The sequence below is a fragment of the Rhinoderma darwinii genome, chromosome 1 (assembly GCF_050947455.1).
Source record: "Rhinoderma darwinii isolate aRhiDar2 chromosome 1, aRhiDar2.hap1, whole genome shotgun sequence".
NCBI lineage: Eukaryota > Metazoa > Chordata > Amphibia > Anura > Rhinodermatidae > Rhinoderma > Rhinoderma darwinii.
Window position 1 is genome coordinate 324,244,729 of NC_134687.1, and position 14,448 is coordinate 324,259,176.

Consider the following 14,448-nt stretch of genomic DNA (forward strand, 5'->3'; position numbering starts at 1 on the left):
GACATCTTTAATCTGAAGGTGTTTCCCCACTAGTGTTGGCTGTCTGAGTAGGGGGGCTGCTTTCCTTTCAGGAGACATGGTTAGCCCATGTTGACGATGTCAGGATTTGGGAGGAAGATCACCCTTCAATCTTTTTCCAAGGCTGTTTGCGCCCTACTCATGCAGAAGGTTATCGTTACAGTTCATCTGGCAGAATGTTTTCAGGGTTTTCTTCTCAAATCTCATCACAGTACCAAAAACATACGTCTGTCTGTTTAATCCCGGATCTGATGGTGCTGAACCACTTAATCTGCGTACGAAGGTTTTAACATGAAATGGGTGATGATCTGGTGGAAGCACCCTCCAGACGGATCACTATTGACCCGTTAAAAAGGTTTGGCTGGATCATCAATGAAGAAAAATCCTCCCTGGTACCATCTTAGAACATGCAGTTTCTGGGAATGAACTTCTACACCAGGTCGCCGAGAGTCGATCTCCTGGGGGACAAGATCAAGATCATTTGGGCAGAAGAGGTACTTCTTTGACTAAACACTCCCACTTCCATCTGCTTTTTATGCAGGTGCTAGGAAGGCTAATATCGACCTTCAAGGCAGTTACTTATTCGCAATTACACTTCAGATCCAGGGAGCGATTTGGTCACAGGACAAGTTGATTTCACTGCCCTCTCCGATTCATCAGGAGTTGTACTTGTGGAACACCTTGCCGACCATCTCAGTGGGACGGTCCATCCAGTGGCAATAGATGCCAGTCTGTCCAGTGGGGAGCTGTTTTTTGGGTCCCACACAGTTCTGGGCACTTGGTCGACTCAGGGGCCTTTCTTATGCATCAACCATCTGGACCTGAGGGCAATCTTCCTGGCCCTTTCTTATTGGACTCTATTTATCCAGGGTCACTCGGTCAGGATAATTTTACGGGGGTTGCCGATCTGAACCACCAAGGCAGCACCAGGAGTCGATCGGCTCTGTTAGAGTCCTCTCAAATTATTTTACGGTTCCTGGCGAGGATGCTCAAGAGTGAAGTCTTTCATCTTGACCCAACTTTATTTCCTAAGGTTCATTATTTCACCCCTCTTTACATGAGATACATTTAATGTTGTGGCTGTTGAAGTTGAGGTTCTTAGGGCCCGGGGCCTCTCTAAGCCAGTCAACCAGATCATGTTGAAGGCCAGAAAACATCAGCCAACCGTAGGTAGAAAACATTCCTCTCCTGGTGTAAACTTCCATCCTATGGTATGTGCCACTTCTAGGATCTTGTCCTTTCTACAGTCAGACCTTGATCTGGGACTTGTTTGGTCATCCCTTTAAGGTCAGGTTTCCATAATTTTTCAGCGAACTCTGCCCCTTCACTCTCAGGTGTAGACTTTTCCTGCAGCGGGTTCCTACATTCTAGCATCCTGCTGAGCCTTTGGATCTCAATTTAGTCCTTTGGTGGCTCTTCAGGTTGCTCCTTTTGAACCCTTGATGGATATTTTGCTTAGTCTCCTTTCCTGGAAATTTGCCTTTCTGTGGCCATCAATTCCATTTGGTGGGTTTTTAAACTGGCTGCCTTGCCCTGAAAGTATCCCTTTTTGGTCATTCATAGAGATAAGGTAGTTTTCTGGCCTGTTCCAATTCTTCTTCCCGATGGTCGTCTTGGCCTCCCACATCAATGAAGAGATTGTTCTGCCTTTTTTTCTGCTCCTCCCCATCTTAACTTATCCAAAGAAGCGGTCTTTGCATTGCCTTGAAATGGCGAAAGCATTCCGCATTTATCTGGCTGCGAAGTTGTTTTGGTCGTACTGAAGGACTGACTATGCAGGGGACTGGCTGTGTCCAAAGCCACCATTGTGCATTGGATCTGTTCTGTAATTTTGAAGGCCTATCAGTCCAAGGGTAAAGGATCTCGCCTTAGGGTCACTGCCCATTCTACTATGGCTGTTGGTGCCTCCTGGGTGGTCAAGCATCAAGCTTCAGTTGCTTAGGTCAGCAAAGCTGCTACCTGGGTTTCAGTGCACACCTTCACCATATTTTTCCCAGATTTATTCTATAGATTCTTCTGAGGCCAGTCTGGGTCGCAAGGTTTTGCAGACTGCTGTGTGTTAGACAGCTTGCATGGCTATGCTTTTTCATTTTGTTTTCTTCCCACCCTATGCGACTGCTTTAGTACATCCCATGGTTCTGTGTCCCTCAATGATATAAACGTTAAAACATAATTTTTGTACTCACCGTAAAATCTTTTTAGCATTGTATTCATTGGGGTACACCAATCCCGCTCGCTTGCAAGGCAGTTACAAGCCGAGGACCTGTTGTTCTGACTGCTGGTTGGTTTTCTCTCAGGACCATGGACATGTTTTGTTTTTTATCTTCTGCTACTGTACAAACTGATTAAGGCAGTGTCTGTGGAAGGGTATGGCCTGCCTGGGCAGAGACATGACTTGATCATACCTAGTGTCAATCTACTTGTGGCAAGGGCCCATACTCATGGTGCTGTGCCCACAAAAGAATACAACAAGAAATAGATTTTTGGGTGAGTACAAAAATCCTATTTTGTCCACCAAAAACATAGAATGTTGGATTAGATATGGCATTTAATATCTGATCAGTTGAGATAGAACTGCTGAATCCCTTTGACGTTTTTTTCTAAAATGGTTCCATTCCAGATTTGCAACACAACCCATTCACATGCACTCGGCTGACCGTGCATGCTTATTTCAGTGGGCACTGGGGAATAAGTGGCTGCCAAACATCTGAGCACTGGGGAATTAGTGGCTACCATCTAGAGCTATTTTATTTCTCAGGGGACAAAAATCGTGCAGGTTAAAATCCAGCCTATTGGACTTTTTTATTTTATTTCCTCAAAGTACATTTAAGGGGTCCATAAGGCAGGCACCATAGACATGAGATAGGTGGTGGATTTCAACAAGATTGGCATCCTCTGACAAAAATCTCAACTTTGTGGTAAAATGTAGTGCCTGCTAGCTTTAGCAGTACTGTATATAGGTTTGTAGGTAAGAATAGATTCATTCTAGAAAAATTTCTGTAGGGGTTTTTGGTTAGAATATTCTGACAAGACAAGTGAGAATTCGATGGTCTTTCACAGTCATTGCTTGACTTTTCCGAATATGTTTCTTTCTTAAAACGAGGCTGTAACTTGTATTTTTCTATGGTCCTTTTGACTAACTTTGAATCTTCTTTGTCCATTTCTTTGATTAGCTTGTCGTTACTGTGGCACTGCATGGGACAAGTACAAATTATGTTCCACCCCTCGATGCTGCCAGTTGGTCCTGACCTGCTTGATATGTCATGAGGAAGGCCTCACTGCATGCTGTCCTACCTGCCAAGAGAAAGGGATCAAGACACACACTGATTTGTGCAAGCAACAAATCAAAGAAGAATGTGAATGCACAGAAATGAGACCCAAGATTCCGATAGAAAAGGTCTAACTGGAAGTGTCTTTGATCACTGGGTCTTCAAGTCAATTTTTGTACAAAAATGAAATGCCAGTCAAAGTTACAGAGCTACAGAGGCAATTTAAGGCTTTACTGCAGCTTTATTAAGTGGTTTTGCCATGTGCATAAATATTAACATGCCTTTTTTAATGTGAGGAAATCAAAATATAATTAGTTGATCTACTTAAAATCTTAGCACTGTGGAAAGTTAGGAATAAATGTAAGTGCTTTAACAAGTTTGCACAATTTTCTGAATAGTATCTTATTTAATACATTTACAAAGCCATAAACAGGTAACTAAATCAGGTTTATTACAGTATTTAAGAATAACCATAAAATAAATATATGTTTACCATGTAATAATGCATTCGTTAAACAAGTTAATTCACATAATGGACGATGTGTATCAGTCCAACTAATATATAAGCAGATCTATTCAATAACAGGTTGGAGCCGCTTATTCTCAGGGCTGCATATAATGTGTATGAATATGATGGCACCAGCTTAAAATATAATTTGACCCAATAAGGACGTCATTCCTGCAATTCTTTGTTGGATCTCGTAAGACTAGGCAGAAAATGAAAAGTTCTTTGCGTAGTACCGATGACAGCTTGTAATTTCAACAGCAAATAACAGCGGTTGTGAAAGCTCCGAAGCTTGTATATGCATGTCTTCAATATAGACAAAGATATTCAGCAGTGAGTCTCCATACAATCTCACTTCCCAACAATAATACCTTTTAATTATTCATGTATAGAAATTTTATATATTTTAAGTCAAATTATTAACCTAAATATTTTCCGAACATTACCAATATTCAAAGCAACAGGACAAAAATCCACACTAATTAGACCTATATCGTCCAAGCTTATAATGATGTGACAAAATCAATAGTCTAGAAAAGTATCAATCTTTATTTTACATGCAAATAAACTAATATATCCCCCAAAAGAAATACATACTAAAAGCATAATTAAAAACATCCTGGGGAAAAATCCACCATCGTAACCAGTCAAGCAAGAGTATTAGGTTTAATATTAATAATACTGGCTCATCCAAACTGGGCTATATGTCCAGAATGAATCCCCAAATGAATATAAGTAATACTTTTATAAATCAAATACCTGTAGCAGACATGGTGCAATGGGAGAATTCACCCCAGGGGACACTTGGGCGTGTGTTTCACAACTTTCATCAGGTTGACAAAGGTTTCAAAACAAATTTTTCTATTCGCATTCATACGTAGCTTTAGATTGACCCTCCTATATAATCTGGACAGTTTTGCAGGGAGACGATTGTAGCAAGATTAGGTTTAATCAAAGCAATACATCGCTGATTGTGCACATCTAATTAAGTTTTCCTATATGACTATTAACAAATATAAAAGTCAGTAATGTGCTCATATGGAAACTGTATAGTCCTTTTTTAACATAGAAACTGAGTGCCATCAGTGATGAGGTAGAAAAATGTAAACATTTCAGATTAGAGTTTTAAACTATTATTGCCCTACGCGGGGCCAAACAAGTGTTCTTCTAATCCTAGCAAAATATAGGGCAATACAAGCAATATACAGGACCATACAAGTATTGTTCGAATCCTAGCAAAATATCTGCACATGTTTGTCATTTAAAATGTACCTACCATAACAGTTTGATAAGAAAACAGCAGTATACATGATTTGGAGCATTTTTGGAATATACTTGGGCTACAGTTCTCCGCTTTAATACAGCACAATGTTCCACCTCCGACATACCTGTACAATGGTGTTACCTCTAGGTGCTAAATTAGGTATATTGACTGCTACAGTTTTCCTATAGGCAACAAACCCTATTTTCCCGCTGTACCACACTTAATTAACTACATACACTCATACTAAAAATTATATCCTTTATTAAATTCACTTGGCCTACACTTTAAATACCACTAGATGCTCTGGGAATAGAGAACTTGTATAGAAATAGAACGCGAGCGCTACCTCCACTTTGGAATTGGTCGAGAACGTCTGCAGATCGCTACCCCAGTATTCATGACACAGAACATGTAGTGTGATTATAAACACTTAACAGAGCCCACCCGAAATGTTTCATCGAGATGGCATCCTCAGGGGTATTTGGTCAATTTCAATTTAGCTGCCGCCTACTAGGACCTTATTTATTTGATGTAATACTGATCCATATATGTCTCTTGTTGACCTGACAAGGTGCCACCTACAGATTGCCCTCGTCCTTGTGGTAGAAACAAGCAGCCAATATTTGTTGGTAAATAGGAATTGTGCTTTGTACCAACGAAATTAATTACCAATGCCTTATCTATTATACAAGAAAAACACATTTATGCTTCTGCGTTCTTAGCATAAAAGATGTATGTAAAATGTATAAATATATAATTGCACAAGCGATCATTTAACAATACAGCATAGGTCAAATTTAAAAGTCTCTCCTAAATAATTGTTCATGGATTCTAGAAACATTTGTACCATATGTTGTGGAAATTATGAAGTGTGTGAAAAAAAATAACCTTCACAAAAACGTTACTATACGTCATCTATTGGAGGGACATATGTAATGTGCTTGGAGACAATGCACTCTGTATGGATTTATATTACTCTGTATTGTTTCAATGGGAATTTTTTAAATAAAAACCTACAAGTTTTATCTAAGGGCATTGCATGTATACAACCTATATAACTAATAGGCACCTACTTCTAACTAGGAATTGCTGGTTTAGAAGATAAACACAAACATCTAATTGGTTGCTGGGGTTTTATCAATTACATTTTATGTGATAACTTTGCAGACAAACCACTATAAAATGAACACAATGAAGATTCATTCTTGTTTTACCCACTTTGTCATTGGAGATGGTTTCCCCTGGACACAAACAATAGCAAAGAAAGCAGCAGTCAGTTTTTATCTTTGACAATGTATGCAAGTGCCTTGTTGTTTTTTACAGTGTGCAGATTTTGGTTCCACTTGTAACAACATTTCACAGTTTAAATCTTGATAACTTTTTTTTAGTTCTGACGTTATTTGAGTAACATCACATACGGTATTTTCTCCATTCATATACAGTACACCACTGCTTTTAAAAAACAGATTGTTGCCCTAAGAAAAGGTCAGCAGTTTATCTGCTCTTTACAGTTAGGCTATGTTCACATCACGTTTTTTGCCTATGTACGCTGGGAAAAGTTCCTGATGTATACGTTAATCAGAGGCTGTCATGGATGCCTAGCAGTGGCATCCGCCACCATAGATTATAATGTTATCAGTTTCTCGGATGATCTCTCATGATCCTTTCCATGCCGTATTCATTAAACAGATACCAGTATAGCCTGTAAATTATCTGTCATCAATAGGCTATAATTGTATTAGCTTAACTGAAACTAAAATATTGCAGTATATCGCTATACTGACTGTCTCCTTCGAAACCCCGCCATAGGCAGGGCTTCAAAGGAGCACAAAGATGGCAGACCTGGGGGCCTTCATTAGGCCTCTAGGCTGCCATGACGACCATCGGCATCCAGCATTTGCGTAGTGGGGGGGGCAATGGCACGTCGGAGGGGGCTGCCCCCTTACTCTAACAATTAAAATGCTGTGGTCGCGACTGACCGCGGCATTTAAGGTGTTAAACGGGCGGAATCAAAGTGATTTTTTATTACGCCCATTTCGGTGAGGTGTCGACAGTATTACACAGCCGACACCTGCTGAGTATGGAGCACACTCAGCCCGTGAGCCCGCTCCATACTTCCCCTTAACAGCTGCCACGTACATGTTCGTGCAATGTCGTTAAGGGGTTAAGAATTGTTAGGGAACGGAAAATATTTCATCCTTTTCTTTTGACTTTAAAACAGATGTTAATGCTAGGGTGAATTTTTTAATGTACTGATTGTAAGTTATTATCATGCTATAAAGAGTACTTGCTTGATTCTGCCTTCCACTTGTGCAATGCTTATACTTGATGTTTTTTAATTAAAACAAACTGTTGTTAACCTAACGTCTCTTAAGGCTATTAATGACTTTGTAATGCATTTGTGATATGTATTTGGGTGTTTGAAGCCTCAGCCACCCTAAAATACAATACGAAATGCTGAATTTCCCTGGTCCTGTTCTCCAAGTTTAGAATATAGAGAGTAATAGCAGCCACACTTCCTGCACACTACCTAACAAACAACAATAACATTATACCTAAACAAATCATTACCTCTCTACAAATGCCAAGATCAACAATACTTAATTATAAGGCTGGGTTCACACGTGGCGGAATTTCACTTGAATTCCGCTGCGGACACTCCGCAGCGTTAATCCGCAGCGGAGCCGTTTCTCCATTGACTTCCACTTAAATTTAGAAGTGTTCGTTTAGACGATGCGTAAAATTCCGCTGCGGAGCATAGGCTGCGGAGCGGAATTTGGTGTCCGCAGCATGCTCTGTCTGTTGCGGAGCAGTGGCGGACTGGTTGCGGACTCATGGCGGAATTTCTCCATTGACTTCAATGGAGATTCTAAATTCCGCAATGAAGTCCGCAGCTGTCATGCACATGTTATGTGTGCTGCGGATGCGTCTTGCTTTTTTAACATGACATTTCTTCATTCTGGCTGGACCTATGTATTTCTAGGTCTACAGCCAGACTGAGGAAGTCAATGGGGCTCCCGGAATTACGGGAGCGTTGCTAGGAGACGTCAGTAAATAGTCACTGTCCAGGGTGCTGAAAGAGTTAAGCGATCGGCAGTAACTGTTTCTGCACCCTGGACAGTGACTACCGATCCCAATATACAGCAACCTGTAAAAAAATAGAAGTTCATACTTACCGAGAACTCCCTGCTTCTGTCTCCAGTCCAGCTTCCCAGGATGACGTTTCAGTCTAAGTGACGGCTGCAGCCAATCACAGGCTGCAGCGGTCACATGGACTGCCGCGTCATCCAGGGAGGTAGGGCTGGATGCTGAAAGAGGGACGCGTCACCAAGACAACGGCCGGTAAGTATGAAATTCGTTTACTTTCACTAGGGAAAGTGCTGTCCCTTCTCTCTATCCTGCACTGATAGAGAGAAGGGAAGCACTTTTTCCGCAGTCCGCAGCAGCTAGTCCGCATCAATTTACTGCACATTTTGGGCAGATCCGCAGCCGTAATCCGCAACCCGGATTAGGTGCGGCATTGATGCGGACAGTTGCGGAGGAAATCCGCCACGTGGGGCATGCCCTAAAGGATTCAATCATCCTGTACCTGCCTGACATATTAGGAATTAATCTCCTCTTCAAGCTTATGTTCCAAAGTACTCAAACAAGGAAATGTATAAACTTTTGGCATCTTACCAGGATATATTATTGTACATTAAAAAATGAGAAACTGATTAAAACATTCACAACTGAGTAGACCTGTTAAAAGGAACTCATTGCATCGCAATATCCTCTCAAATACAATAATTACATTAAAAATATATTTCGAAATGGTATAAAAAAAACAAAAAACTATTACATAAAATTGACCCAAGTCAATCACCTTTATGCTGGCGATTGCCTTACAGAACCTGATAATCCAATAAACATTTGGCTTACTTACTCCATAATTCACCGGTTCTGGAACAATCTTCAAAAGATTATTAAACTTTTATTGCGAACACAAGTCATCCTCACTCCAAAAATTATATTGCTCAATCTGGATACTTCACATCAACATTGAAATCACACCTCAATAATACCTCATATTCTATATGCAGCCAAAGTATTAATATCTAGACACTGGAAAGTTACAGACGCACCTACAATACTAGCATGGTTGAACGAGATAAATATGATCAAACCCTTCGAAAAGAGTAGAACCATTTCTTAGACCTGAAAACACACAGCGTACCACGATCAACTGAAATCCTTCACCAATAAACGAGATACATTTATGTACCTTTTACGTTAATACATTACAACAGGGGTGGGGAACATCTGGTCCCCAGATCATTCAGTCCTGCCCGACCTCACTTAGACCGCGCTGCCGCCACATCATTCGGTACTTGGCACTCTCCACCTTATTCACTCGCATTTAGGAGCAGGATAAGGGCAGACAGAGCCAAGTATGGCGGCAGCGATCTGAGTGAGGTCGGTGCGTGCCAACCCAAGAGTGGACCAGTCCAGTCACCTGACCTGAGTCAGTGCCGTGAGGTCAGGCGACCGGACTGGTCCACTCCCGTCACAGCATGCTCCATCACCCTGACCGCCGCTGCTGCCGTGTCTTTCCCTCCTTGGCTCTGTCCGCCCGCCCTACTCGCTCGAAGTGAGGTCAGATGACGACTTAAAAGTTTTTTTTTTCATCAAGGGCATTTATGATATATCCACAGGATATGTCATAAATGTCAGATAGATGCGGGTCCCACCTCTGGGTCCCAAATCTATCTCTAGAACGGGGCCCCCTAAACCCCCGTTCTACCTATGTGTGTTGTGGCTGAAGCGTGTGATTTCTGACCATGAACAAGAAAACAGCGTATCTTGCTGATCTACGCTGTTTCCGTAAGTCCCATAGAACTGAATAGTAGTTACGGAAACAGCGTAACTCGCATGCTACGCTGATTCCATAACTGCCATTCCCTACTATGGGAGTTACTGAAACCGCGCAGCTACGCTGTTTTCTTCATGGTCGGAAAACAGCCGAAACACAGAGAGGTAGGGATGTCACGATACCATAATTTGGACTTCGATACCGATATTTCCTGTAGTATTGCGATACTCGATACCAAAACGATACTTTTGCCAACAATAATAATAAAAAAAGTTCTTCTATTTTCTGATGTGAGGCACGCTGAGCAAAACTCACGGACTGTCTGCATGCCCCCATAGACTTACATAGGTCCGTACGACACGCGTGAAAAGCACGCGCGTCGCACGGACGTATATCACGCTCATGTAAACGAGGCCTTAGGCCAAGTTCACGCAGAGTCTTTTGACGCGGAAACCGCGCCAAAAAACTCGTCAAAAACGGCCCAAAAATGCCTCCCATTGATTTCAATGGGAGGTGGAGGCGTCTTTTTCCCGCGAGCGGTAAAACCGCCTCGCGGGAAAAGGGAGCGACATGCCCTATCTTCGGGCGTTTACGCCTCTGACCTCCCATTGACTTCAATGGGAGGCAGAGAAAGCATATTTCGCGGCATTTTATGACCACGAAAAACGCAGCGAAAATCAGTGTGCAGGGAGAGGAAAATCTGCCTCAAACTTCCAAACGGAATTTTGAGGCAGAAATTCCGCCTGCAAAAAAACTCAGTGTGAACATAAGTGAAAGAAAGCAGTTTTTTATTTTATAACCGCGTAAACATGACGCTATAAATGTGTTATTACGGTCGCGACGATACCAAATATGTGTATATGTTATGTATTGAGACTTCTTTTAATGTTTATTGGTATGTCTGTGTGTTTTTTTATTTTTTTATTTAACATTACTTTATTTTATTTTTTACTTTTTTATTTTTAAACGTTAATGTTGTTAGGCATACCTAAGTATGCCCTAACAGGAAATATGGTCAGACAGCCCTGGGGTCCTTCAATGGACCCTGGGCTGTCTGGCCATATATTGTATGCCCTCGATCGCGTCACAGGAAATCCCTGTGTTACGATCCAAAGGGCATCCCCCCTTCCCATTTTCCCCTGAATGCTAAGGTCAGCTTTGATTGCTGCATTCAGGGGAATAGCGGCGGAGATGAGCAGTTTCCCTGATCTCCATCGTTACAGCGGGACTGTGGCTGTGTAATACAGCCATTGCCCCGCCCCTAACAATAAGCGCGTGCGCGGTCAGCATGAGGTGATGCGACCAGCACTGCACTAATGAGCGTCGGGCAGGCACCGAAGACAGAACATAGAGGTGTTTTGCAGTGAGCCCGCCATGTTCTGCCTTCAGTGCCGCCGCTCATAAGTGCAGAGCTGGTCGCATCACATCATGCTGACCGCGCGCACACACGTCAGGACTCAGGAGCGGGGCAATGACTGTATTACACAGCTGCAGCCCCACATTAACATTCATGTGTTACTATGCTAAGCTGTGCGGCCGCACAGCTTAGTATCGAAATACATAAAATAACGGTATCGAACCGTTTGAGGGTGCACGGCATCAAAACCGTTTCGATGCATTGTGCATCCCTACAGAGTGGAAGACTGGGGTTTAGGGGGCCCCGTTCTAGAGATAGGTGCATGTCCCAGAGGTGGGACCTGCATCTATCTGACATTTATGACATATCCTGTGGATATGTCCTAAATGTCCCTAATGGGAAAATCTGGAATGCTTTTGCCTATCCAAGCGATTCTGAGATCGTTTTCTCGTGACATATTGTACTTTATGTTAGTGGAAAAATTAAATAAATTCATTGCTAATTTGTGAAAAACACATTTAGAGAAAATTTGCAAAAATTATGATTTTTCTAATTTTAAATGTATCTGCTTGTAAAACAGATAGTAACCATTTTGTGTGGTATTACTATTTCACATATTCCATATGTCTACTTTATAGTTGCATAGTTTTTTAATATTTTATTTTTCTAGGACGTTACAAGGCTTAGTACTTTACCAGCAATTTCTCACATTTTCAAGAAAATTTAAAAAGGCTATTTTTAAAGGACCAGTTCAGTTCTGAAGTGGCTTTGAGGGCCTTATGTACTAGATAGACCCCATACGTCATCCCATATTAAAAACTGCACCCCTCAAAGTATTCAAAACAGCATTCAGAAAGTTTCTTAACCCTTTAGGCGTTTCACAGGAATTAAAGCAATGTAGAGGGGAAATTGACAATTTTTTATTTTTTTTGCTGCAATTCATTTGTAATAAAATTTTTCCGTAACACAGAAGGTTTTACCAGCGAACAGCAAACACAATATTTGTTGCCCAGGTTCTGCAGCTTTTAGAAATATCCCACATGTGGCCCTAGTGTGATAATGGACTGAAGCACCGGCCTCAGAAGCAAAGGAGCACCTAGTGGATTTTGTAGCCTCCTTTTTTAGAATATATTTTAGGCACCATGTCGGGTTTGAAGAGGTCTTGTAGTGCCAAAACAGTGGAAATCCCCCAAAAGTGACACGGTTTTGGAAACTGCACCCCTCAAGGAATTTATCTAAGAGTATAGTTAGCATCTTGACCCAACAAGTCTTCTTCTATATTTATTGGAGTTTGCCATGTCATGTCAGTGCCATGTCGCGTTTGCTACGCCCTGGAGGGAGCAAAACGGTGGAAACCCCCCAAAAGTGACCCCATTTTGTAGAGTAAAGGGGAGGAAGCCTCCAGCTCACCGTTCCAGCGCCCGACACCTTCGCCTCGCCCGGATCTCCGCGACGGTCCGCGGCAAACAATAGTAGATTTGGAAAGAATTTGATCCAGCGCTGCAGATATGTGATTTAAAAAGGATCTCGGTCCCACTTTTATTTGTATCAAAAATTAAAATTCGATATCAGGTGCATTCAGGCATCAAGGCAGTATTGTGTAGGTATTCAGCGCCTACGCGTTTCAAGCACGACTAGTGCTCTTAATCATGGCATCCATTCACACACTAAGGCCCAGGGATATGGACTTATATATTGTGTTTTACTGGGTGGAGCTAGGAGGCCAGCTGGATTGAATAATTGCGAACAGCTTGTGTGTTTCTAAAACACAGGAAAGTTTGTCCTGTCTTTTAAATCATTATATATGTCAGTCTGTATTGAAAACACAGAATTCTGAATAGTTGCTCTGTTGTTATTACAAAAAAGAATTATTATGCGAGCAACATTAGCTTGGTTGCTGTGTTTTCACTTTTGCTGCATTATCTTTTTATTTAAAAGAACCCCGATGTGAGAAAGGGGAAAACAGACTGGCTTACATCAGAACCGCGTGAAAAACGTGGTTCAATCTCTCCACATTGAATAGAAGTAGGGCTTTAGTGCCTGTATGTGAATGGGTGATGAATTAATACCGATGTTACATCTTGTTTCAAAGTTAAACAATTATGTATAAAAACAATCAATCTAAATAGGAAAGCCAAAAACATGAGAAAAAAAGAAACATTTAAAATTGGGCTTACAAATACCAACGAGTGATATGTTGGGATCTGAAGATAACTAACATAATAAAATGAATGAATATATCATAGATATTACATCTAAGAATATAAAATATGTTAATATTTTTTATTGCTGTAGTACCACAGCATGATATTCTTTGTAAGGTAGTGGAAGAAACTCTATATATGCATATAAATTGATTTCTATACAGAACATTGCTATGTCATGTTTACGTAGCTATATAGGACAGAATTTAGTAATAAGCGTAATTATATATGATTTTGTTGTAATTCATATCTTTCTTATATTTAATGTTGCTGCCTAAATATTTTTGTGCATATACGTTTATTTTTTTTATATAAATTGTCATTTAATATTGACCATCACTTGATTGATATGAAATAGTTGTTAATGAGTAGCTGTTATTTTTAATTGAACGCGATATATATATATAGATTTTCATGTTTATAGTATGTTTATCGTACAGATATGGAGCCGTTATGTGAACTGAGTCTATACTAGATAGAGAGATATGGAAATTGACAATCCTGCCATTGGAGAAATGAACTTAAAAATAGCTCATATCCCGTATGCTACAACATACATTGAATATATTTTCAGTTTGGTAAAACTGTACCCTCTGAATTTTGTATAACAAATTACATCCACTTTTATTCTCTTTTCCAATGGAACATCTGCAGTCGAGCAAGAAGGAAGGACTCCTTATTGCGTGCACCCTCTCCCGTGAAACACTCCCACTTTATTTGAAAATCAATGATATACAAGTTTCGTCTCCCTATAAGTCATGAGGGATGTATTATTTAAATTGATTTTTCCGGTTTATTATACCCTTAGGGAATTTCTTTATCCATTTTTAATTTTTGATTAATATAGGAACATTAGCTCTCTTCTCAAATTAAGTCCGTGCGGAAACCTTGTTTGTAAATTAAATATCCAAAAGGCTTCTCGTGTTAGGAGTGATTTTTTAAGATCTCCTCCGCGAGCCGTGTGTTTGATTTTTTCAAT

General features: G+C 40.8%; 1 protein-coding gene across 1 annotated transcript in view; it reads left to right on the forward strand.

Moving 5' to 3' along the window:
* TSTD2 (thiosulfate sulfurtransferase like domain containing 2) overlaps nucleotides 1-7,415 on the forward strand; it is a 48,160-nt gene extending 40,745 nt beyond the window's left edge. The window contains exon 10 of the mRNA XM_075825631.1: nucleotides 3,192-7,415. Within this exon, the coding sequence (XP_075681746.1) occupies nucleotides 3,192-3,421 (230 nt within the window). The 3' untranslated portion in view covers nucleotides 3,422-7,415. The remainder of the gene's footprint in view (nucleotides 1-3,191) is intronic.
* Nucleotides 7,416-14,448: the final 7,033 nt, after the last annotated feature.